This window comes from Pseudochaenichthys georgianus, chromosome 14 (genome assembly GCF_902827115.2).
Source record: "Pseudochaenichthys georgianus chromosome 14, fPseGeo1.2, whole genome shotgun sequence".
In the NCBI taxonomy this organism is placed as follows: Eukaryota; Metazoa; Chordata; class Actinopteri; order Perciformes; family Channichthyidae; genus Pseudochaenichthys; species Pseudochaenichthys georgianus.
In genome coordinates, this window is record NC_047516.1 from 22,550,290 (window position 1) to 22,573,110 (window position 22,821).

General features: G+C 39.5%; 1 protein-coding gene across 1 annotated transcript in view; it reads right to left on the reverse strand.

The window, feature by feature from the left end:
• Positions 1-2,545: 2,545 nt before the first annotated feature.
• Positions 2,546-22,821, reverse strand: part of ubash3ba (ubiquitin associated and SH3 domain containing Ba) — a 30,030-nt gene continuing 9,754 nt past the window's right edge. The window contains exons 2-14 of the mRNA XM_034098630.2: positions 17,869-17,922; positions 15,615-15,801; positions 13,714-13,912; positions 12,926-13,095; positions 10,675-10,883; positions 9,249-9,393; positions 7,775-7,895; positions 7,570-7,692; positions 7,364-7,456; positions 6,388-6,532; positions 6,136-6,242; positions 5,577-5,686; positions 2,546-4,950 (exon numbers count right to left, since the gene is read on the reverse strand). Coding sequence (XP_033954521.1) covers positions 4,813-4,950; positions 5,577-5,686; positions 6,136-6,242; positions 6,388-6,532; positions 7,364-7,456; positions 7,570-7,692; positions 7,775-7,895; positions 9,249-9,393; positions 10,675-10,883; positions 12,926-13,095; positions 13,714-13,912; positions 15,615-15,801; positions 17,869-17,922 — 1,801 coding nt within the window. The 3' untranslated portion in view covers positions 2,546-4,812. The remainder of the gene's footprint in view (positions 4,951-5,576; positions 5,687-6,135; positions 6,243-6,387; positions 6,533-7,363; positions 7,457-7,569; positions 7,693-7,774; positions 7,896-9,248; positions 9,394-10,674; positions 10,884-12,925; positions 13,096-13,713; positions 13,913-15,614; positions 15,802-17,868; positions 17,923-22,821) is intronic.

Genomic DNA, 22,821 nt, shown 5'->3' on the forward strand with positions numbered 1-22,821 from the left:
AGATGCCGACAGACGCAAACTCTGAGCTAAGAGTTTTCTCATCACTCTGTGTATCATATTTGATGAAAAAGTCCAAATCACGGGGTCAAAACTATACACAATACCACATTAACCTGTTTATTCTATGAAAAATATTTAACCTTTTTTAAATGTTTCTATCTGAGAAAAACACCAATTTTAGTGCACATAACCCCATGGAAGAGTTTAGCTGTATAAAGTGTGAAGGTCTCTGCAGGAACTATTACAGCACCACCTAGTGTTTGTTTTGTTTCACACTCAGTCTGTGAATATGCATTAGTGAGCAGATGTTGTAGGATATATACTGTTGTCAACATTTTAGTACACAAAAGGTTCCTTCATATTCAATTCTGAATACATTATAATACTGTTATACTTTATATAGTATTACATATTTTTCTTCTTATTTGTCAACAAGTCTAACATGACTGCAAGCCCTGAAAGAGAGAATTTGCTGTGATACATTTAACACTTTTGCCTTTTGTTTGTCAAATCCTTGTATTTTAGGCTAATTATGAATTGCATATCCTCGAAAAACTTAAGCAGCAAGATTTAGGTTTAAGATTTAACTTACTAGTTAAGTAAACGTATCAAGAGCATTGTTAAAAGGCAGTGTTTCTAAAGTGTTATTACAATTATATATTGTGTAAACCTTTAATGTAATATTTGCTTGTTGTTTTGATTATCATATTTTACTATACCACACAATCAACAGCTTGGTGTGGCTACATCAGCTTCTCCCATCACCTGTGACGTTGTTACCGTTTAACTGGTTACACCGGGGAAGTCGTTACGTTACGTTAACGGTAGGAATGGGGCGTGTACTTTGAGGAGATACACATTTCGATCGCTTCTTTTGTTGTTTACATTTATCTTTTGGTATATTTGGCTCCATAGGAACACTTTGATGCACATTCAGTATCAGTGTGTGAGGTTGTGGTTGCGATGCCGATATCCGGACGCGTACAGCGAGGACTACAAAATGACAATGAGGTGACTGGGGATGTCTGTTCAAAACATTGCAAACGTGAATAAATCATTTCAAATATGTATTTGTCTCCGACTGTCATTTGTACATCGTTGTTAATGTGATGTTTAGTAGCTTTGATAGTTGTCCATACCTCCAGACAGCCTAAAAGTAAGACACAAGTTGCTTACTCACAGCCCGAATGCAGCATCGAGATCCGTGGCCAGCTGTATCCTCTCGATTAACTTGTGACAGGACTTCTGTAGCTATTCTCCAGCGAGCAAGGTTTTTATTAAATACCTCCATCCCTCTCGTCACAACACGACTCTACACTGTGCAGAAAAAAACAACATAAATGAAAATAACCTTGCTGGATAGTTTAGAATGAAACAAACAAACTATCTTCCATGGCTGATACTGATGTTACAGTGACGGGTAAACCACAGACTAGTCTAGCGGGGGGGCACACGTTGAATTCATATAATGAAATTGTTATTTTATATATGTATATACATATATATATATACATGCTATATATATATATTATATATATTTATATTTATTTCTATCCTACATTGTCTAGGCTATATAAACTGGCGGAAGTGTCACAACTTTCTTGGTTTGTGATTATAGAGAGAGAAATAGCGACAGAGATAGATAGCGAGACAGATAGAGATAGATAAAACTCAAATAAATGTTTTTCTTTTATGGAAAATGAGCAATATACCAGATATATTCATACAAGATAATAAAGGATAATTGTCAACAATTTTCTTTTTTCCAAGCCATCAGCATAAATATCGTGGATCATAAAATCCATCAGTTGTTTAACAACTCCTGAATCCATCCCCTCTTGGTTAGCCCTACAGCTATTCTCTCCCACACGCACACGCACACACACACACACACACACACACACACACACACACACACACACACACACACACACACACACACACACACACACACACACACACACACCTCACTTACGCACAGCCGATCTTTCTCTATGTCTATCTCTACAGTATCTCGATCACAAACCAAGAAAGTTGTGACACTTCCGCCAGTTTATATAGCCTAGACAATGTAGGATAGAAATAAATATAAATATATATAGCATGTATATATATATATATATATATATAAAATAACAATTTCATTATATGAATTCAACGTGTGCCCCCCCGCTAGACTAGTCTGTGGTTTACCCGTCACTGTGACATCAGTGTCAGCCATGGAAGATAGTTTGTTTGTTTCATTCTAAACTATCCAGCAAGGTTATTTTCATTTATGTTGTTTTTTTCTGCACAGTGTAGAGTCGTGTTGTGACGAGAGGGATGGAGGTATTTAATAAAAACCTTGCTCGCTGGAGAATAGCTACAGAATCCTGTCACAAGTTAATCGAGAGGATCACAGCTGGCCACGGATCTCGATGCTGCATTCGGGCTGTGAGTAAACAACTTGTGTCTTACTTTTAGGCTGTCTGGAGGTATGGACAGCTATCAAAGCTACTAAACATCACATTAACAACGATGTACAAATGACAGTCGGAGACAAATACATATTTGAAATGATTTATTCACGTTTGCAATGTTTTGAACAGACATCCCCAGTCACCTCATTGTCATTTTGTAGTCCTCGCTGTACGCGTCCGGATATCGGCATCGCAACCACAACCTCACACACTGATACTGAATGTGCATCAAAGTGTTCCTATGGAGCCAAATATACCAAAAGATAAATGTAAACAACAAAAGAAGCGATCGAAATGTGGATTTCCTGGCTATTCGACAATGGCTCCTCAAAGTACACGCCCCATTCCTACCGTTAACGTAACGACTTCCCCGGTGTAACCAGTTAAACGGTAACAACGTTAGCTAGTCATGTCAAACTGTTATATGCTAACACTTAGCTACACAGGTTACAGGTGCTTCTCATACCTCTATAGTTAATACATTGAAATGGTAACTCACTTGAGGTTAGGGTTTTAACAATACAATTAACGTTTCAGCCGACACACGAACTAAAAAAAGCCCTTACCTGAGTTAGCAAGAGACGGGCAAGGAGGATAACGTTTAGCTTGTGACTGTTAGCTAACTAGTTCGCCAAAATAAGTCTCACTAAAGCAGCATAACTTGTATGTTACTGTATCGCACAAGTAAACGCGTTGTGCAGTTTTCATAGCCATTCTCTACATCCCTAGACTAACTTAAAGCTGTTTAAGGTAGCAATGAATCCACCTCAGGGTCCAAACTGTCCAAACGTGCTTCTTCCTTGAGGAGTCTTTCCTGTTAGAGATATCCAGACAGAGAAGCCAAAAACACCTAAAGCCAGTATTCTGAATGCATCATTAACAATATTACCTTATAAATCAGAATTATTGAATGTAACTACTCACTCTATAACTAAAAGTCCAATAGGATATGTTGCCATTATTGCAGCAAAAGCACAGCATTTAAGATTAATGATGATTAATGATGCACTCAATGGAGGGACTGGTATTGTGCATGATGTCTCTTTCGAACACTGAACAGTACAGAGGCTTCAGACATTTTTTAAATACTCCTGTGCTTTTCTTTTCTTACTACAACAAGTCAAAAGGTCTGCTTTGAAAAGGGCCTTTCTATGTGCTCTTAATATGCAACAATACTGCTCTGAATGTGACAATTAGTGCAACCTGGTGCTCTGTAAAGTAAAATCATATTGTCAATGTTAAGTCCGGCATAAACAGCACATTAACACAAGATTGTCGTTAAATTAGTTAGCTCTTTGTTCATTGCAATGCCTGCATATCTTTATTTAATAAACAACTGCAAAGCTATTTGTGTAAAACAGTACCAAAAATGATGAGCTACTTAATTCTCACTAATATCTTATGTAAAGAAGTGATTTTTTTTTACAGAACACATGGCACAGGCTTATATGTATAGGCCTTCATATCTCCACATCCTTGCTTTATTAATTGTTGAGAGTATCAATAGATGCTTGGTCTCAAATAACAAACAGTTGGTATAGGCAGTAAGCATTTAAATCATCTGACTTAACAAAAAACATGAAATTCAACAGTGCTGCTGTGATTAACAAGCAAATATTTTTAGTCAATGCACCCAAAAGCGGTCTGTATTAAATTATATACATTTTCTTAAGCCTTGGTTGCTCCTGTGGTGGTAATACAACTGCATTGCAGGAAAGTAAAACGATTCATGTTGGCAATTAAATGTTAACTTAGAGAAAATCACTTAATGATATGACATTTACAGGAATCATAAACCACCCATCTCGGCACCAGAAACAATGAAGATCAGTTTTCCCCTGTCTGATTGTCAACATTTCTTTTGCGCTCTCTTTTTTTTTTTTTGCGGGAGGGTCTTAGCTACAAGTTAAATAATAATTTCTGACACATGGAAAAATATTTCTGTGGTGGTAGTCTTTCTCGTCTACTTCTTGTCACAGTGTGTGTGAAGGCAGCAAGTCTTCACCGCCCAGCCTGAAGAGGAGTCACAGACTTAACGTCACTTTTTTCATGGCAATAAACCTGATTCATCAGCAAGTCTTAAGAAATATCCACAATTCTCAAAACACCAAACTGCAATTCTATCTGTGGCACGTATTTTTTCTCATTCCTGAGCTGTGTGTCTGAATACATTTGCTTCAATAAATGCATTTCTTTTTTTGCATGATGTCTTTGAAGGAAGCCAGACGTGGTTTTTCTTCTTTCCTTTTTTTTTGGTAGTTGGGCTGGATTTAGAGCAGAGTGGGTTCAAAATAAATATTTCTTTCAGCAGTTCAGGGTCACCAAAATATAAGAGAGCCAAAGAGCAAATCCTTCAGTCTTGCATTAGCATTTCCCTCCAGTTGAAGCTGTGATTGGGTCCATGTGTCAGAGGCAAGATGGGCGGGTCGACCAGCTGCCACACCCCGGTCTCTCCCAATTCTTCACAAGCACAAAACCCCAAGTAAGGAATCTGCAAAGAGAGAAGACAGATGTGTGTGTTATCACAGACAAAAAGATGAGAAGGGGATACAAATGTTGTAACTAGGGCTGTACCAAATGGTTTGAATCTTCTTCAATATAAACGTTAAATAGGCCCTATTGTGCTAATTTGCAGGTTCATATTAGTATGGTGTGCTTCGACTGTGACATGTTTACAAGCTTTAATGTTCAAAAGCTCTTTATTGTTCTCATACTGCCTGTGCTGCAGCACCTCTTTTCACCCTCTGCCTGAAACCAGAGCCCAGTCTGCTCTTATTGGTTAGCTGGCCAGCTCCGCCTAGAGAACTCCCGCCCTTATCACGTACAATATGTTGGAGCGCTTTCCAATAGAAGCGCGAGTGTTACTTAGTGATGTCATTATGTTCTGTCAGTAAACATAGAAGTCCAATCAAGGTGTTTCAGGAGTGTGGTAGAGAAACTCCCTCTGTAGGGAATTTGGGGATTTTAGCCTTAGCAGACCATTTACATGCTCACAAACCTATAACACATTACAAGGAAGTTATTACCTAGCAATTTTTTCTGCTTCAATTTATAATAGTTTTTTTTTTTTACATAACATGGAGTTCAGCCCTTGTTTTAAGTTAAGCGCGGACTGACCTTTCGGACAACTTGGATAAAGTCCTTGGAGTTCTGCGGGCTGAGGCCCTGTATCTGACGAGTGCAGGCCTCCAGGGAGGAAGCATGGGCCACAATCAGCACCGTGTTTCCTGTGTGAAAGAGGTAAAGAAAAGCATTCCACAGATACCATAAGCTTCTATGCTGTTTGTTTATGGGCACTCAGCAGATGATGATATACAGCTTGAAGAATGTTCAGGCTCTTGAATGCATTGCCTTTTATTTTGAGATTTGGCCCACATCCAAATCAAACATCTTGATTGAGAAGGCCAGCAGAGTCAAAACAAAGTGCCTATTGTGTGACACTATTCCGTTTCAAGGCCTTCTGATAGTGTTAAGTGTCAGGTGCATTTTTCTTTGTTTAAGACCATCAAGGCAGGAGCCCATTGTTTAGTTTTGATTTCATTAGCTCATGCTCAGTGTAAAGTGGCCTCCAGAGATTGCATTACGCACAGAAAGAATGGGAAGCATTTAAGGGTAATCATCTCAATAAAAGAGCTGGCATTGTAGTGAATTCTGCCAAGAATCTTTACTCCATTACCCAGGTTTTTGCTGTCTGTCAGGATCTCGCGGGTTACTTGGAAGCTCCTGCTGATGTAGGTGTCGTAGCTTTCTGATACTGTCAACTTGCTTACGGGAATATGAGGTCTGGGGACAAAACAATATATATATATATATATATATATATATATATATATATATATATATATATATATATATATATATATAGGAGGTTATAATTCAATTGTAGAATCACAGATGAAGGTGTCGTGATGCTATAGGGTTGGTGTACCTGTACGTTGTGTCCACATTCAGGTTGGCAGCAGTCAGCTCAGCTGGGGGGATCCACACGGGTAAACTTGTGCCTGAAACCCACTTGGTCCATTCAAACAACCCAGGCTCCACACGGATTTTTGTCTTTGCCTCCTGCTGGAGACCTAACAGACAGTGAATCATAGAGAGAACGTTAAAATATCTCTACATCTATTAAGGAATGTCACTCACCTCAGTTTTATGGGAAATATACAAATACCTTTTCACATAAAATGTAAGACTTTGTGCAAAAAGTAATAGTTTTGGTCCTATGTTTCTTAACATGAAGAAATACAGTATAGATAAAAAAGAAAACATTAAAGGTGGGGTAGGTAAGTTTCAGAAACCGGCTCGAGATACACTTTTTGTTATATTCCATGGAATGCTCTTAACATCCCGATAGCAATGAATATCTTAAGTGCTTTGACAAAAAATCCATAAAAAAATGTCATCTGTAGAAGCCGTAATACTGTACGGCCTACCTGCCTGTCAGCCTTCCATCGGGGCACAAACTTATCTCGTGCCCTCATTGGTCATGTGCGCGTTCGTGTGTGTTGGAGGAGGGGCTAGAGCCTTATAGATAAGGAAGTGGCAGATTTTCTCCGGTTGTGTATTTTCAAATTCTAGCGATCTCGAGCCGGTTTCTCAAACTTACCTACCCCACCTTTAAGTAAGTGTTTTGCTGTGGTCAAAGGAAGTAAGTAATGGGAAAGATAAATACCTTCCGAAAAGCCCCAAAAATCTGTTTTTTTGCCAAATAATTTAATAATAATGTTAATAGAAGAATTCGTATTGGATGTGCGCAAATCTTAAAGATTCAGATCCAAAACTAACACTAATAGTCCAACATTGTCGTGCAGCAGTAGCTCTGAAATCAGCTCTGACATGTGAGTATAACATCATGGCAGTTAAGAAACTGAATAGATGTTGCAGTGAGAATATTGACGAGGTCTTACCCTGCAGAATGTTCTGAGCAGTCTGGACGCAGCGAAGAGAAGGCGAGCAGTAAACAAAGTCTATTCCTGTGTGGCTTTCCAACAGAGCTTCACCTGAAATAGACCAAAAATACATTTCAATTGTACCCTTTGCTGTATTCAACAACCCTTCAAACTATAGTAACTTTTCAACAAGATCAAATGTACTTTACTTCATATGTACTGACCTACAAGTCGGGCCTGGGTGGAGCCGAACACAGTAATTGGACAATCTTTATCGTAGTCCCGGTGACTTCCACTTCTGGCTGGCAGGCTGGACGGCATGTTGAGGTTGGAGCGAATGTATCGGCCTACACAAACACAAATGAGGATCTTACAGAAGAAGCAAATACTCAACTCAAAAATGTGTAATCAACATCCGTGCGTGCTTACCTTTGGCGTCAAAGCACTGAGAGACCCAGTTTTTCCCAAACACCACGTCCATCCTCTCGCCATGGCGACACACAAACAGTCTCATCTTGGAAAGGGAAGACTGACAGGTTGGCCTCAACACCTGAGAAAAAGATTCAATTTAAATATAATATAAATAAAGCCAATAGAAGCACAAGAGTTACATAGTGATGTAATTATGTTACGGAAGTAAACAAAGGAGTCCAACGGAGGTGAATCAGGCAAAGCAGGGGTGTCAAACTCAAGGCCCGGGGGCCAAATCCGGCCCGCGACTTCCTTTGATGTGGGCCCGCAAGAGCTTGCAAAGGATATAATACGTTTATTATACGGTTACATGCCACTTTACAGAAGCAGGTTGCCCATACACTACATGTCCCACAATGCATCTCGTTTTGTGACATGCGCACAGAATAAACTTGCAATTATTTGCCCTGGACTTCTGCTTTCAGACGTAGTTAATTACTAAGTTATTACCCTATCCGATAATAATCCAATTCAGAGGCAATAATGTAATATAATTATTTTATATATATTATATATTTATATGTGTATATTTATATAGTTACCACCGGCCCTTTGAGTGCAACCATAATGCTAATTGCCCGCGATGAAATTGAGTTTGACACCCCTGCACGACAGGAAAGGGAAAACCCCCAAAAGCATAATATGGCCTTTTTTATTTCATGCTACAAGCATACAGTTAATTCGTTTTTAACACTCTCAAAGAGGAATTGACAAAAGGACTGTGCTGCTTTTGGGGCTGCTAAACCTGTGTAAAAAGACAAAATAATAATTTGCTTTAATGCATCCCTAACTTCACTGCTGGGCAAAAAGTATCTTGGTGCTCCTTTGCTATTTGCACATATTTAAATGAGGTAATATGCATTTGCAGCAAAATGGGTCTCTTAGTATGCAAATGACCAGCACTAGCCGCCGGCAGTTACAGTCAAATTATTCGCATTTCTGAGAGTTGGGAACATTTATAATGGATGTCTGCTTGAACTAATTCATTTTAGGATGCAGTTACAGAATGCAATGATAGTTGGGTCATGATATGGTAATGTATAATACAGATGCAAGCATGTGTTATGTGTGAGGAAAAACAAGGACATTAGGTTTATGAAAGGTACATACTAAGCTATGTCATGTTTCAGGTAATAATATACTATTATTTAATACTTCAGAATACTTGCCTGACGTTTCTTCAGCTGCCTACTTGCTTATTTTTCTATAATTAAGTTCAATGAATACAGCATATTTTGTTAGTTAAACTGTACTTTACATCTCCCTTTTTTACTGTCTAAAATGACACTGTTGTGTGTTGGTTACATTACGCTCTACCAAAGGTTGCCTCTTGTACCGGTGCAAACACTCCAGAGAGAATGTAATGGTCATTTAGCATGCAGCCTGTAAGCCATAGGGAGTATTATTCACAAAATACAGGAGTGCTGAATACCTGCATAGGAGGACAGAGGCCAGTAAGGCCGGGAGGATCCATGAGAGTGTCAAACAGACTGTCGTTCAGCTGTCCGTCAAACAATGACCCCGCCACGCTGCTGCCGGAGATAGACGGAGAGGCACTGGTGAGCACGGAGTGAGACCTGAGGATCAGACAGAGGACTCCATTTTATTCAAATAGCCGTTTAAAAATAGCACTGATTATCCACAGTGAAGAGAAGGAACATTAGCAGAGCACCAACACACTGGTACAATCTTATGAGAGTAAGGACACACAGGAATAAGCAGGGCACGGATCAAATTAAGTGTCTTGGAAATATCAATATAGTGAAGAATAAATGGGTAGAGCAAGGGAGGAAACACAACCGGTTCAAAGACAGTTTTAGAAAAGAGGAAGATGACTAATTTTCCCTTTAATCTTTGCATTCAGCTTAGTGGAAACGGTGTGCATCTGTGCTTGAACTGTAGAGAACACACATTAAAGGGATCCGTGGATTGTCAGTTTGAGGAGGATGCGTCCCCTCCTGACCCAGAAAGAGACGCAGGTTCTGGTCCAGGCTCTCGTCACCTCACGCCTAGACTACTGCAACTCCCTCCTGGCTGGTCTACCTGCATGTGCCATCTGACCTCTGCAGCTCATCCAGAATGCAGCGGCTCGTCTGGTCTTCAACCTTCCAACATTCTCCCACACCACGCCGCTCCTCCGCTCCCTCCACTGGCTTCCGGTAACTGCTAGAATCCACTTCAAGACACTGGTACTTGCGTACCATGCTGCGAATGGATCCGGCCCTTCCTACATCCAGGACATGGTTAAACCGTACACCCCAGCACGTGCACTCCGCTCTGCATCAGCCAAACGGATGGCTGCACCCTCACTGCGGGGGGGACCCAAGTTCCCATCAGCAAAAACACGTGGGTTTGCTATCCTGGCTCCAAAATGGTGGACTGAGCTCCCATTGACATCAGGACAGCAGAAAGCTTACACACCTTCCGGCGCAGACTGAAAACTCATCTCTTTCGACTCCACTTCGAGCAATACAATGAAAAACAGAAAACAAAACAAAATAAAAAGCACTTACATACTAACAAAGCACTTATATACTAACAAAGGACTGGCTCATCTAAAGCCAGTTGAGTAGCACTTAGAATGTGTTGGCTCTATGAAACCTAATGTACTTATATGATTCTGTTTTCTTCAAGTTTGTATCTTCTTGGTCGAATGCACTTATTTGACGTCGCAGTAACACCCACGGATGTCTTTGTGGCTTTGAGGGGCAATCAGTGATAATACGCTACGTCTGTTTTTCTACTGTATTTGCGCTTGATCAGTCGAACCCTCATCCCAGGGCCTCCCAGCTCCTCCGGGGAATTTTGCAAATGCAAGAAACACATGGCGATGGATTTACCCCGCTTCCTTTTCTTACCCGTGGACGACCCAGGTGTCAGACTCATCAGCGCGGTTGACGTAGTTCTCAGGCAGCAGGCCGGACAGCCCCGTGCCCAGCGAGGTGCCGAACACCCAGCCCTCACTGGCACTGCTCTGCTCCACAGGGGACATGAAGATGAAGTCTCCCTGCACCAGCTCCAGCTCGTCATCATTCTGAGGCACGTACGGGTACATGACTTGCAGCGTCTACAGGGGGTGAAAAGAGCCATTAGAGAGAAGCCATTTCAGGGATTTAGCCAGGCACAAGTACTCACATCCTTTACTCGAGTAGAAGTACAGATACTGGTGTTTAAAAATACTCTGGTAAAAGTAGAAGTACTGACTAAACTACTTTACTCAAGTAAAAGTAAAGAGGGCTTTGAAATGTACTTAAGTAAAAAGTACCCATAACTAGCAGCTGTTTTAAAGAGTACCCAACCTCCCTTTATATGAATAGAACAATAATGTCATTGTTAGCAAATGAATGTTTCCATGCTGAACAACGGCAACATGACAACGTTTCCATTGGTCGCTCTTCTTTAGAGAAGACCAGGAAGTGATGGATACACGGATCGTGTTCAAATCAATAGGCACGCAATGACTCTAAAGAATAATGACCACGCCACCAAACACACATTCAAACAAAAGGAACCAGCTGTTTGGAAAATGAGAGAAGTAGAAAACACAGATATTTGTGTTCAACATGTAAGAAGTAGAAAGTACAGGTATTTGAGTTCAACATGTGAGAAGTAGAAAGTACAGGTATTTGTGTTCAACATGTAAGTAGAAAGTACAGGTATTTGAGTTCAACATGTAAGTAGAAAGTACAGGTATTCGAGTTCAACATGTGAGAAGTAGAAAGTACAGGTATTCGGGTTCAACATGTAAGAAGTAGAAAGTACAGGTATTTGAGTTCAACATGTAAGAAGTAGAAAGTACAGGTATTTGTGTTCAACATGTAAGAAGTAGAAAGTACAGGTATTTGGGTTCAACATGTAAGAAGTAGAAAGTACAGGTATTTGGGTTCAAAATGTGAGAAGTAGAAAGTACAGGTATTTGTGTTCAAAGTGTAAGAAGTAGAAAGTACAGGTATTTGAGTTCAACATGTAAGAAGTAGAATGTACAGGTATTTGGGTTCAACATGTAAGAAGTAGAAAGTACAGGTATTTGAGTTCAACATGTGAGAAGTAGAAAGTACAGGTATTTGGGTTCAACATGTAAGAAGTAGAAAGTACAGGTATTTGTGTTCAACATGTAAGTAGAAAGTACAGGTATTTGAGTTCAACATGTAAGTAGAAAGTACAGGTATTCGAGTTCAACATGTGAGAAGTAGAAAGTACAGGTATTCGGGTTCAACATGTAAGAAGTAGAAAGTACAGGTATTTGAGTTCAACATGTAAGAAGTAGAAAGTACAGGTATTTGAGTTCAACATGTAAGAAGTAGAAAGTACAGGTATTTGTGTTCAACATGTAAGAAGTAGAAAGTACAGGTATTTGGGTTCAACATGTAAGAAGTAGAAAGTACAGGTATTTGGGTTCAAAATGTGAGAAGTAGAAAGTACAGGTATTTGTGTTCAAAGTGTAAGAAGTAGAAAGTACAGGTATTTGAGTTCAACATGTAAGAAGTAGAATGTACAGGTATTTGGGTTCAACATGTAAGAAGTAGAAAGTACAGGTATTTGTGTTCAACATGTAAGAAGTAGAAAGTACAGGTATTTGTGTTCAACATGTAAGAAGTAGAAAGTACAGGTATTTGTGTTCAACATGTAAGAAGTAGAAAGTACAGGTATTTGTGTTCAACATGTAAGAAGTAGAAAGTACAGGTATTTGTGTTCAACATGTAAGAAGTAGAAAGTACAGGTATTTGTGTTCAACATGTAAGAAGTAGAAAGTACAGGTATTTGTGTTCAACATGTAAGAAGTAGAAAGTACAGGTATTTGTGTTCAACATGTAAGAAGTAGAAAGTACAGGTATTTGTGTTCAACATGTAAGAAGTAGAAAGTACAGGTATTTGTGTTCAACATGTAAGAAGTAGAAAGTACAGGTATTTGTGTTCAACATGTAAGAAGTCAAAGTAAAAAGTTGTCAGAAAAATAAGCAGTGGAGTAAAGTACTGATACCAGAAACATGTACTTAAGAACAGCAACAAAGTGTTTGTACTCCACTACTTCCCACCTCTGGATTTAGCAACATTTATTTTGCCAAATATCACACACAAAACACACATTTCAAGAGGAAACAAATCTACCTCATGATTAGCAAAGCGAATGTCCCGGGAGTAGAGCACGGCCAGCCAGTCGCAGCCTGAAGACACCTCCACCGTTTTGGCCAACTTCTCCAAATTCGGAAGGTGACTGGCTTGGAAGTGATACGCCAACGTGACATGAAGTTGTTTCTTATGAGGCTCGACGTGAACATCTGGACAACGCAAAGAGAGAAATGTGCACAGCAGATGTTTGTATATGTATACTCATGACAATTAAGTATTGTTTCCATTCTATGGCCTACTATATTCAATACACTGAAAATATATGGTCTGGGGAAACTGCTCAAATATGGTTACAGTATATGCTGTAAATTCACAACTGTCTGCATGTATCTTTCTTTTTCGGGTGATACATATTTAAATAAAAAATGTACACAAACCTATATCCCTTTCTCTCACTTCCCTAAGGTTCGCTGCTCTTAGGTTGTCACTCAGTAAAAGAAGAAGTGCATTTTAAGTAGGAATAAACAAATAGAGAAGTATTAGGGAAGAATAATAAAACAATTAATTGAATACAAATTAAAAAAATGATTATAAAATATTAAATATGAAATATAAAATATAAAATAAATAATAGGGTTAGGGTTTACACAATACTTATGCATTACCTATCCCATTGTTGTCCTATTGTACACCATTTTCAGGTCAATGCCCCTTCCCAAACTTTGCATGTAAGCTGCTTCATTTCTTTTACTTTTTATTTGATGTTTAGGAGCAGTTCCCCCTGTAAAGACAGTATTTCCATCACAGAGATATGGGTGGTCTCTAACCTGCTTTAGCTGTGGCTTCGGTGGCAAAGTCCAAGGCGAAAGTCTTCAGCACCTCGGCCATCTGCTCCTCCACAAAGAGGCCGATGAAGGTGGAGGAGGTGTAGAGCTCCAGAGGGAGGGGCATGGGGATAAGACCCTTCCACTTGGCCACGGTTGCCTGCAGAGCTTCGGTCAGAGCCTCCACCTTTCCATCGGCACACTAAACAACAGAAGAAGTCATCAGGTTTAGATATCCTAATTCTGAATATGGAAAAGAAAAGTGGTTTAAAGATCAAAGATGGGTTCGGGTAACAGTGAAACAGGGGAAATGTGTTCAAAATGGATGAAAGGAATATAAAAAGGTTTCAAAAGAACTAGGAAGACTAGGGGTAGAGCCATGTGAGAATTTGGTTCGGGATATTGTGAAATATCTGGAACAAACTACGACCTGCAGGTCCGCTGCAACTCTGACTACTTTTAAATCTATCCTGAACTTTTCTTTTTGCCGCTGCTTTTAATTGAACTATTCACATCTCACACGGCACTGTAACTTTTATTCATACCTGTGTTATTCATGTCTTTGCTTTGTAATGTTTTAATGTTGTCATGGAGATACTAACATAACTGCACCTGTTGTACATCAGGGTTAATCTTTCATGCCCTCCTTGGACACTAAAAGGACATACAATTTGTTGATGCTATCGATTTTCATATTGTGCAAACATTAAAAAAAAATGTTTTTGTATTTTTCTTTGGTTTTTTGCTATATAAAAAAGTGCTATATAAATAAACTTGCCTTGTTCTTTTTTTGAGAATCGGAGAATGAAACCCTCTTTAATGGTCACACATGTTCATGCACACACCCACACACAGTGAACGTTGACCTCTTAATTTAACACATCCTAGTAACAGGAGCAATGGGCAGCTATTGTACAACTTGTAGATGTATAAGGGATTTAAAAACCTATAACGGCTCCATTGGAGAAACAGGGTAAAACATGTTCATTTAATGGAGAAAATCACAGCAAGACTACAGCTGCAAACTGATACATTCGAAGAAAAATTAGAACTCTAGAAGCACCTCTTTATTTACTTATTTATTACTTTTTCATTTATTTGTATTCACTGCACTTGTACTTGTTTCATTTAGATGGTAAAGCACTGGTTCTTACTCTCATAATGGTTCAGGTATTGTGTGATCATTTTGATGATGATGATTGATGATGAGGGGGAGTGATAATGTCTGTAATATGTTGATAATAATAATGATAATAATAATAATAATACATGACACTTGTTGGGGAAATATTTTCCAAGGCCCATAACTTTACCCAGTTCATCAGTTCATGCTGTCCTGACTGAGCACACGCACCTGTAACCTTGGCTGCTGTGCTCTCAGTGTTGTGTCTCCCTGTTCCTGCCTGTTGGCGTCAGCTGATAGAGGTGTTATGATTCTATCTTGTCATGCAGCATGTTGATTATTCTCTCTGAACTAGCTAAATACATCTGGGGTAGAGATCTTCAGAATTGACGTGGCAACTCTACCGTGAAGTCAGAACCTCTGACTGTGTGACTTGATTTGTGAATTCTCCGGCCGAAGCTCCAAATAAAGCCATCAGTGTTTGCCATCAAAGCTCCAGCTCTCCCCGTGTCTCCTTTGAGTCCTCCTGCATTGCTACACAGAAGTTTCCCCCACAACACTTATATAGCGCATTACTAAAAACTCAAAGACACTTTGACAGAGAATAAAACAACAAAAAACGCACAATATGAAAATCGATAGCATCAAGAAATGGTTTATTTTAGTGTCCAATGAGGGCATGAATGATTAACCCTGATGTACAACAGGTGCAGTTGTGTCTCCATGTATGTCCTATTTATGTTGTAAAAAACCTATAACGTGAGCACTGAGAGACACTGACCATGAAGAACTGGCAGAGGGTGATGTGGGGGAAGATGTTGTGGGCCTTGTTCTTTCCACAGGAGACGCGGGACTGCTGCCAGAAGTGAGACAGCTGCTGGAGGAGGACTCCGCTGGGGCGCATATACAACACATACTCTCTGGGCAGAGGGTCGTCCAGGAAGGGGTCGTCTACGTGGGAGAAGAGCCTGGAGCAAGGACAGGAAGACAGTGAGTTACTAACACAAATACAGACTGTACCATCACTGCTGAGCAAGAATACTTGTTTACAAAAACAACAACAAAAATCGCACAACAACACATTTTCTTACTAAACAAATTAATTTATTTACAATCTGTTTTTACATTACATTACATTACATTGCATTTAGCTGACGCTTTTATCCAAAGCGACTTACAATAAGTACATTCGACCAGGAAGACACAACCTTGAAGAAAACAGAATCATATAAGAACATCAGGTTTCAAAGAGCCAATCGTTTCAAGTGCTACTCAACTGGCTTTAGATAAGCCAGTCCTTTATTAGTATATAAGTGCTTTGTTAGTTCTATCGCTCGAGGTGGAGTCGAAAGAGATGAGTTTTCAGTCTGCGCCGGAAGGTGTGTAAGCTTTCTGCGGTCCTGATTTCAATGGGGAGCTCATTCCACCATTTTGGAGCCAGGATAGCAAACCCACGTGTTTTTGCTGATGGGAACTTGGATCCCCCTCGCAGCGAGGGTGCAGCGAGCCGTTTGGCTGATGCAGAGCGTAGAGCACGTGCTGGGGTGTACGGTTTAACCATGTCCTGGATGTAGGAAGGGCCAGACCCATTCGCAGCATGGTACGCAAGTACCAGTGTCTTGAAGTGGATTCTAGCAGTTACCGGAAGCCAGTGGAGGGAGCGGAGGAGCGGCATGGTGTGGGAACATTTTGGAAGGTTGAAGACCAGACGAGCCGCTGCATTCTGAATGAGCTGCAGACATGAAAGGCTCCTTTCATACTTTATATATTCACTTACCTGCTACCTGCTTATTTTCTTACCATAGTGTTCATATTGTTTCTCATTTATATATATTTTTTATATTGTGTGCTTTCCTTTAATCTAATATATAAGTCTATACACTTAGACTTTTTTCCTTTTTAAACAACATGTTTGTGTTTAAAAAAAAAAAAAGGAATAAATTAGCTTAGCAAACTGTGGGGCTTTTTCTAATATTGCACAATTGTTAGTGACTTTCTATAGAGAGGCGAAGTCCCTCCCTTTACGGGGGACCTCCATGGGACCTTATTTCAGAACAATTATGTATTGAAGTCAATGGAGAGAGAAAGATTATTTTTCGATCCCGTTTGAATTGTGTCATGAATTACACATATGATGTTTGTCAATTTAAAAGATAATCTTACAAGTCAAAAAAATTAAAATGTGTCGTAAAACTGTGAAGTAACACATTGTTTGTGTGAAACCGCTCAATGAACTACATCTCCCACCTCGCACCACACACCAAGACGGCCGTCACGTTGGCACATTTCACCTCTTTCTTTCAGAATGAGGCGAAAAGTATTAAACGAGGTGAAAATCACTCCAAGTCTGGGCATGTTGAGAGCTGTACATACACACAAGGGGAGTTAGTCGGTTCCGTAAGAGCCAGCATGCGGGACCGGGACTCTGGGATTTGTAGTCTTTCTAGTTGCGTATTTTTCATAGTCTTATATTTCAACAGTTTTACGACAAACTGTGACTTTTTTGACATGGAAATTATTATTTAAGATTGACAAACATCATATATGTAATTCATGGCACAATTCAAACGGGATCGAAAGATACGTTTTCTCTCTCCATTGACTTCAATGCATAATTTTCCCGAAATAAGGTCCCATGGGGCGGAAGTACATGGGCGGGACTTCCCCTCTTTATAAAGCACCATGTCATTAAAAATTCAAAAAATACTGGAGAAATGTTGAGATGAAAGCATTTTTGGAAGATATGTTTTCAGTTTAGTGGCAAGGGGAAGCACATTGAAGTGAGGATAGTATATAATCATTGGTCATTTTCTATCTAAATATGTTCATCCATTTACGAATAAAGAAGATTCTCCTAGATAAAAAAACTAAGAAGTGAAAAATAATGGGGAGAGAGGGGCAGCCGACGTCCAGCAGAGGGCAGCACTGTTAGAGACGATGTTAAGGGGTGAGGTCAGTTCATGTTATATTTACAATTACAAGAGGGTGTGTGTACCGTGTGGGACGGTGTGTGTAAAAGTGTGTGTTGCTCTCACCAGTCACAAGCTGCCTGCACGTTTTTCCCTCCCGTGGAAACCAGAGCTTTCAATCTGCAAAGAGAAAATGAGATCAAAGTCAGTCAATCAATCAATAGCTTCTCTTCCGGCCGTGTTTATTAGTTGGAGATGTGCTTCCACGTGATCAATGAACAGAAATCGAACAACCCAAGAGAGCAGTGAAACAACCCTAATAACGTAGTCCTGTTAAAAAAAAGATTTCAAATGTCACGGTATAAAGACCCTCCCAAACATCAGTAAGAACATGTTTAATAATTAAACACATGTGCTACATCAGGATGTATCTGTGTCATGTTATAAGATAAGATAAGACAGATACTTTATGGATCCCAATTTGGGAAATTGTTTTTGTTGCAGCAGCATAAAAGACAAGGCATTTTACAATAAAACAAAACTACAAATACACAAGAATAGAAAGAAAATAAAATAGAAAATATACATGTGGATATTATAAATACAAATATATATTCAAAAATATATGACATATGGAATATCAAATATAAACAGATTATATATGTGTACAATGTACAACGTGGTTTTATTTCAAGAGAAACTATGGAGCAGAGAGTTCTCTTCCAGCTCTCATAAAACATTTCTGAAACAAGAGAGTTGATGATTACTCGTGAGTGCTCAGAATCTAATTAGCATCTTTTTATAAAAGCTCTGGTATTGCGGGCCGCCTCTGAAGGGATTCACTGATTCCAGCAGCTTCAGTGGGCTTCACGAGACTGACAGAGTATCCAGATGTGACTTTATTTAACACTGGCTCTCCAAGAGATATGTCTTGAAAAACACGGCACACAGGAGCTCAAACTTTCTACTCAAAGAGGACCTATTGTGCTTTTTGGGGCTTTTAGTGTGTTATAGGTTTGTGTGCATGTAAAGGATCTGTAAAGGATCTGTAAAGGATCTGTAAAGGCTACACGTTCCCAGAGTTTCTCTCCCACACACTCTCCACCCTCAGAGCGTTTTGAACATTAAAGCATGGAGACATGTCACGGTGCAAAATACAAATATGAACCTGATGATCCTCTTTAATATAGCGAAATGTATATCTGTGATTAGTTTAGGTAAGGTTTTTTAGGAACAGTGAGGTGTTCATTCATTTGAAAGCTTCTCTAATGCAAAGTAGATGCCCCTGAATAACAGCAACAACCCCTTGGTGCGTGTTGGCTCTGTGGACCAGTGGAAACTTGCTTAAGATTGATCTTTTTGTCGATGTCCTTTTAAAAGCCAAAAGATTGGATTATGGACAAGATACTTCAGAGAGATGTCTGCTTTCTGGTAAATAGCTCATATCAGTATTGAGCAACAGGAAATTAGTTGTAACTAAAGTACTCAACTGTCATGCAATCCAACATCCTTTAGATTGTGTGTTGAACAAAACCTTCACAATGATTTGTGATGAATACAAACAGTATCATCTCTTACTGCCACTGCTCTGAAAGGCCATTCGATGACACATCTACAGTTTATATTGAAGTAGAATGAGCACGCAGGAAGTGTTCTGTGTGTCAGTCACAGCTTGGTATAGACGTGGTGCAGCATTTCTGTGTGCGCCGACATTGACAGAGTTCATCGCGCCACTCTAGCGTACAAATTCGATTATCTATTTATAAAATGTGTCCCAGTGAGAGGGTCCTAGATACGGCAACGTCCCTGAACCCTGGGGGGCAGCGCGCCCTGACAGAGCGCAGCGAGCAGTGTGTGAGCGCCGAGGCTGCAGAGACGTGACAGATGTCACACAGAGCTTCACCATAACTACCTCAAGCATCCTTTAGGGCGCTAACATGGCCTTCAACCTTAACTCGCCAAAGAAACTGCTTTCAATAGGACGTAGTATGTGTCATATTATAATCATTTCAAGGTTTCCATGTTGTGCCTTTTGAAAGAACATCCATCTTGTTGTAACGTATACTTATATATATCAATATTCCAATTACTTAGACTATTCTGCACAATTTCTATTATATTATATTTTATTTACTTGCACTATTATCTGTTTTATTGTGTTGCACTGTTGGAGGAGCCTGTGACCTAAGACTGTCATACACTGTAGCTACAGTGTGAACACATGACAATAAAAGCCTTGAATCTTGAATTTTAAAATAAAATAAAACATATGTTCATAAAATACTGTGTGAGACGGAGCATTTTGTGTCAGCTCAGATTATATTTCTGCTTTCTTAAACTGTAGCATGTGGTCATGTGTTTCAATACTTTTGAGCGTTTACTTGAGCAACATTTTGAGTGCAGGACTTTTACTTGTAACAGAGTATTCCTACACTCTGGTACAAGATCCGAGTACTTCTCCCACCTTACTGTTGTCTTACATCAAACACTTCAGTATTACAGTTTCTCTTGTATTAATTTGCGTTGTAGATGATATTGAGGTAATCCAAACGTAACAGAGAGGTTACATTACTTTTATATTTTGATACTCAGATTAGGTTAGGTTTTTTGTACAGGTAGCTACAGTATATGTAACAGAACATATTTTTACATTTACAAGTCACCCTTAGACACGCAGAAGGCTTAGACAGAGAGGCTGTGGCTGCAGTTGTTTCACTCAGAGATCCACCTGGTGCGGAGGAGGAGGAGGAGGAGGAAGAGGAAGAAGGGGATTTTCTCTCATAAAGGAATGATAGGATTACAAGCAGATGTGACCGAGACGTCACAAAGTCTGATCCAGGCGAGAAAGGTACATGTCTTGCTTCCTATCTCTTGTATTTTATATCCCTTAAGACGCCCCTTGGCATTAATCCACTGACATAACAAACCGTGTTCCAGGTATTGGAAGAAATACAGTATCAAGCATGAAATAGCGAGTGCTTCATTGATGATGAACTTAGTGTTATCAATGTAAAAACTAAATAGGAAATGAACTCTCCTGCAATATACCAAAGCAGATTGGGAACACATTTTCAAAAATATTCACAACACAAACAATTCAAACTACTGGGAAGAAAACACATGGAAGATGTTCTTTTCTTGTTTCAAGACACCCCAAATTCTAAGTAAATATGAAAAATGTCCCTTCTTAATGCTGGCAGGAATGCAGCGAGCAGAAGGCCAACCATGATCATATGTTTTGGTCTTGTTATGTTTTGTGCGGCTTCTGGGAAATAGTATAAAAGAAATGTCTCAATGTTCACCAGAGGCAATACAACTGAAAGATTCCCACCTATCTTTAGTGACACGAAAAGCAATCATTCAAGGAATTTGCTGAAAATAACCGAATCGTCTCTTAATGGAAGAAAAGGTTAGCAGAAGTGTCTCACTCACTTCCTCTCTCAACGAGGAGTCCAAAGCCCGACAGCGTCAGCTCTGTGACACTTACATACAGTGGTGTAGTGGGCGTTGGACGCGGGGGTACGCCGTACCCCCACTTATTTGGAGCATGATCTTTTTTGTAATAGTCTAATAAATATAAAATCATTGCCAGTCTTATCAGTTGCAAGTGTGTATTTGTTGTAATAATGACAAAAACACAATACATTTCACAGTAATTATAATAAAAAATAAAAACGATTTCCTTAAAGAATTATGATTAGTCATCAGGCTCGTGACCCCGCGGCGAGCTGGGGGTGTGTCAGTGACACACCCACGGCCAGCTTACCGCCCGCCGATTTTGCGGCAGCTCTTTCCCTCAAGAACGCTAACGAAAAAGCTCTATAATGGCAGGCAAACATTTTTTACTTGACTTATTTTCTAAAAATAATATAATTCACAAGAAGAAAGAGTCTAGCAGCACCGAAGCTACAAGTGAAGCTGCTACTAGTACTACAGTACATCATCAGAAGAGCCGCCTAGACGTGGATAATGCTAGCTAACGTGCACGTTAGCTGCGCTAGCAACGTTCCCCTGGCTAGCTCAAGCTCACCTTTCCCAGAGGTATGGACGGAGGAGATGTGGCGGAGGAAACAAGAGACATACCCGTGGATAGACTGCAAATCTGGGAAACTGGGCTGCAAAGTTTGTTCATCCATATCTGATGTATCAGTCTTCAAAACGCAAGGTGTGTGTGTGAAAAAAGCAGCGCTGTCTGCTTATTTGCAATCTAGGCTAGGCCTAATCAGAATAATTTCCAGTCCAGATTCAATGTTTGCATTAGTAGGCTATATATATTTTTCGTTTTGTTTATTTAATAAGTTCATTTCAGGACAACTTTGGGAATTTTGTTTGTTATGAGTTTTAAATAGATTTTGAAAGTGGAGATAGAGAGAGAGAAAAGCAGCGCTGTCTGCTTAGTTGCAATACTGTAGTTTATGCAATTTAGGCCTATACATTGTTTATGTAACGTATGTGCCAGTGTGTCCATGGTTTTGAGTATGTGTGTCTGTTGAGCGCCGTCTGCTTTTTGCAGTACAGTAAGTAAAGTAGGACTAAGCATACCGGTAGTTTCTGTGGACCTGTCTGCCCGTTTTGTGAGTGCACTGCGCGCGTGCGCACTTGTTTGGGATGACCTAATTTAAAATAGCGTCCCCACAGTAAAAAAATCTCCACTACACCACTGCTTACATATATTTCAAATAAATCTATATTAGAGTTAGTTTGAGTTTGTCTTGATTAGGATCCCCATTAGAACTAGCATGAGCATTGGCTATTCTTCCTGGGGTCCTCACACACACAAAACATAATTTTCATGCAATTTACAGTGAAATGAAGTGAAAACTAAAATGGTCGCCATACTAAGGCCAAACAAAAGTAAATAGAAATAAGTGTACATAATAATATATGCATATATAGCCACAGTTCAAATTTACTTTATAATACATAAATAATTTGTTAGCAACCTTTTGAAATGTACGTGAGAATTTTCCTGAATGATGTGGACCGGTAAAGAGTTCTCTGTACATGACTGTTTTCTGTCCCATATTTGATTTAGATTTGGGTAAATCAAATCAAGTTTTATTTATATACCACATTTAT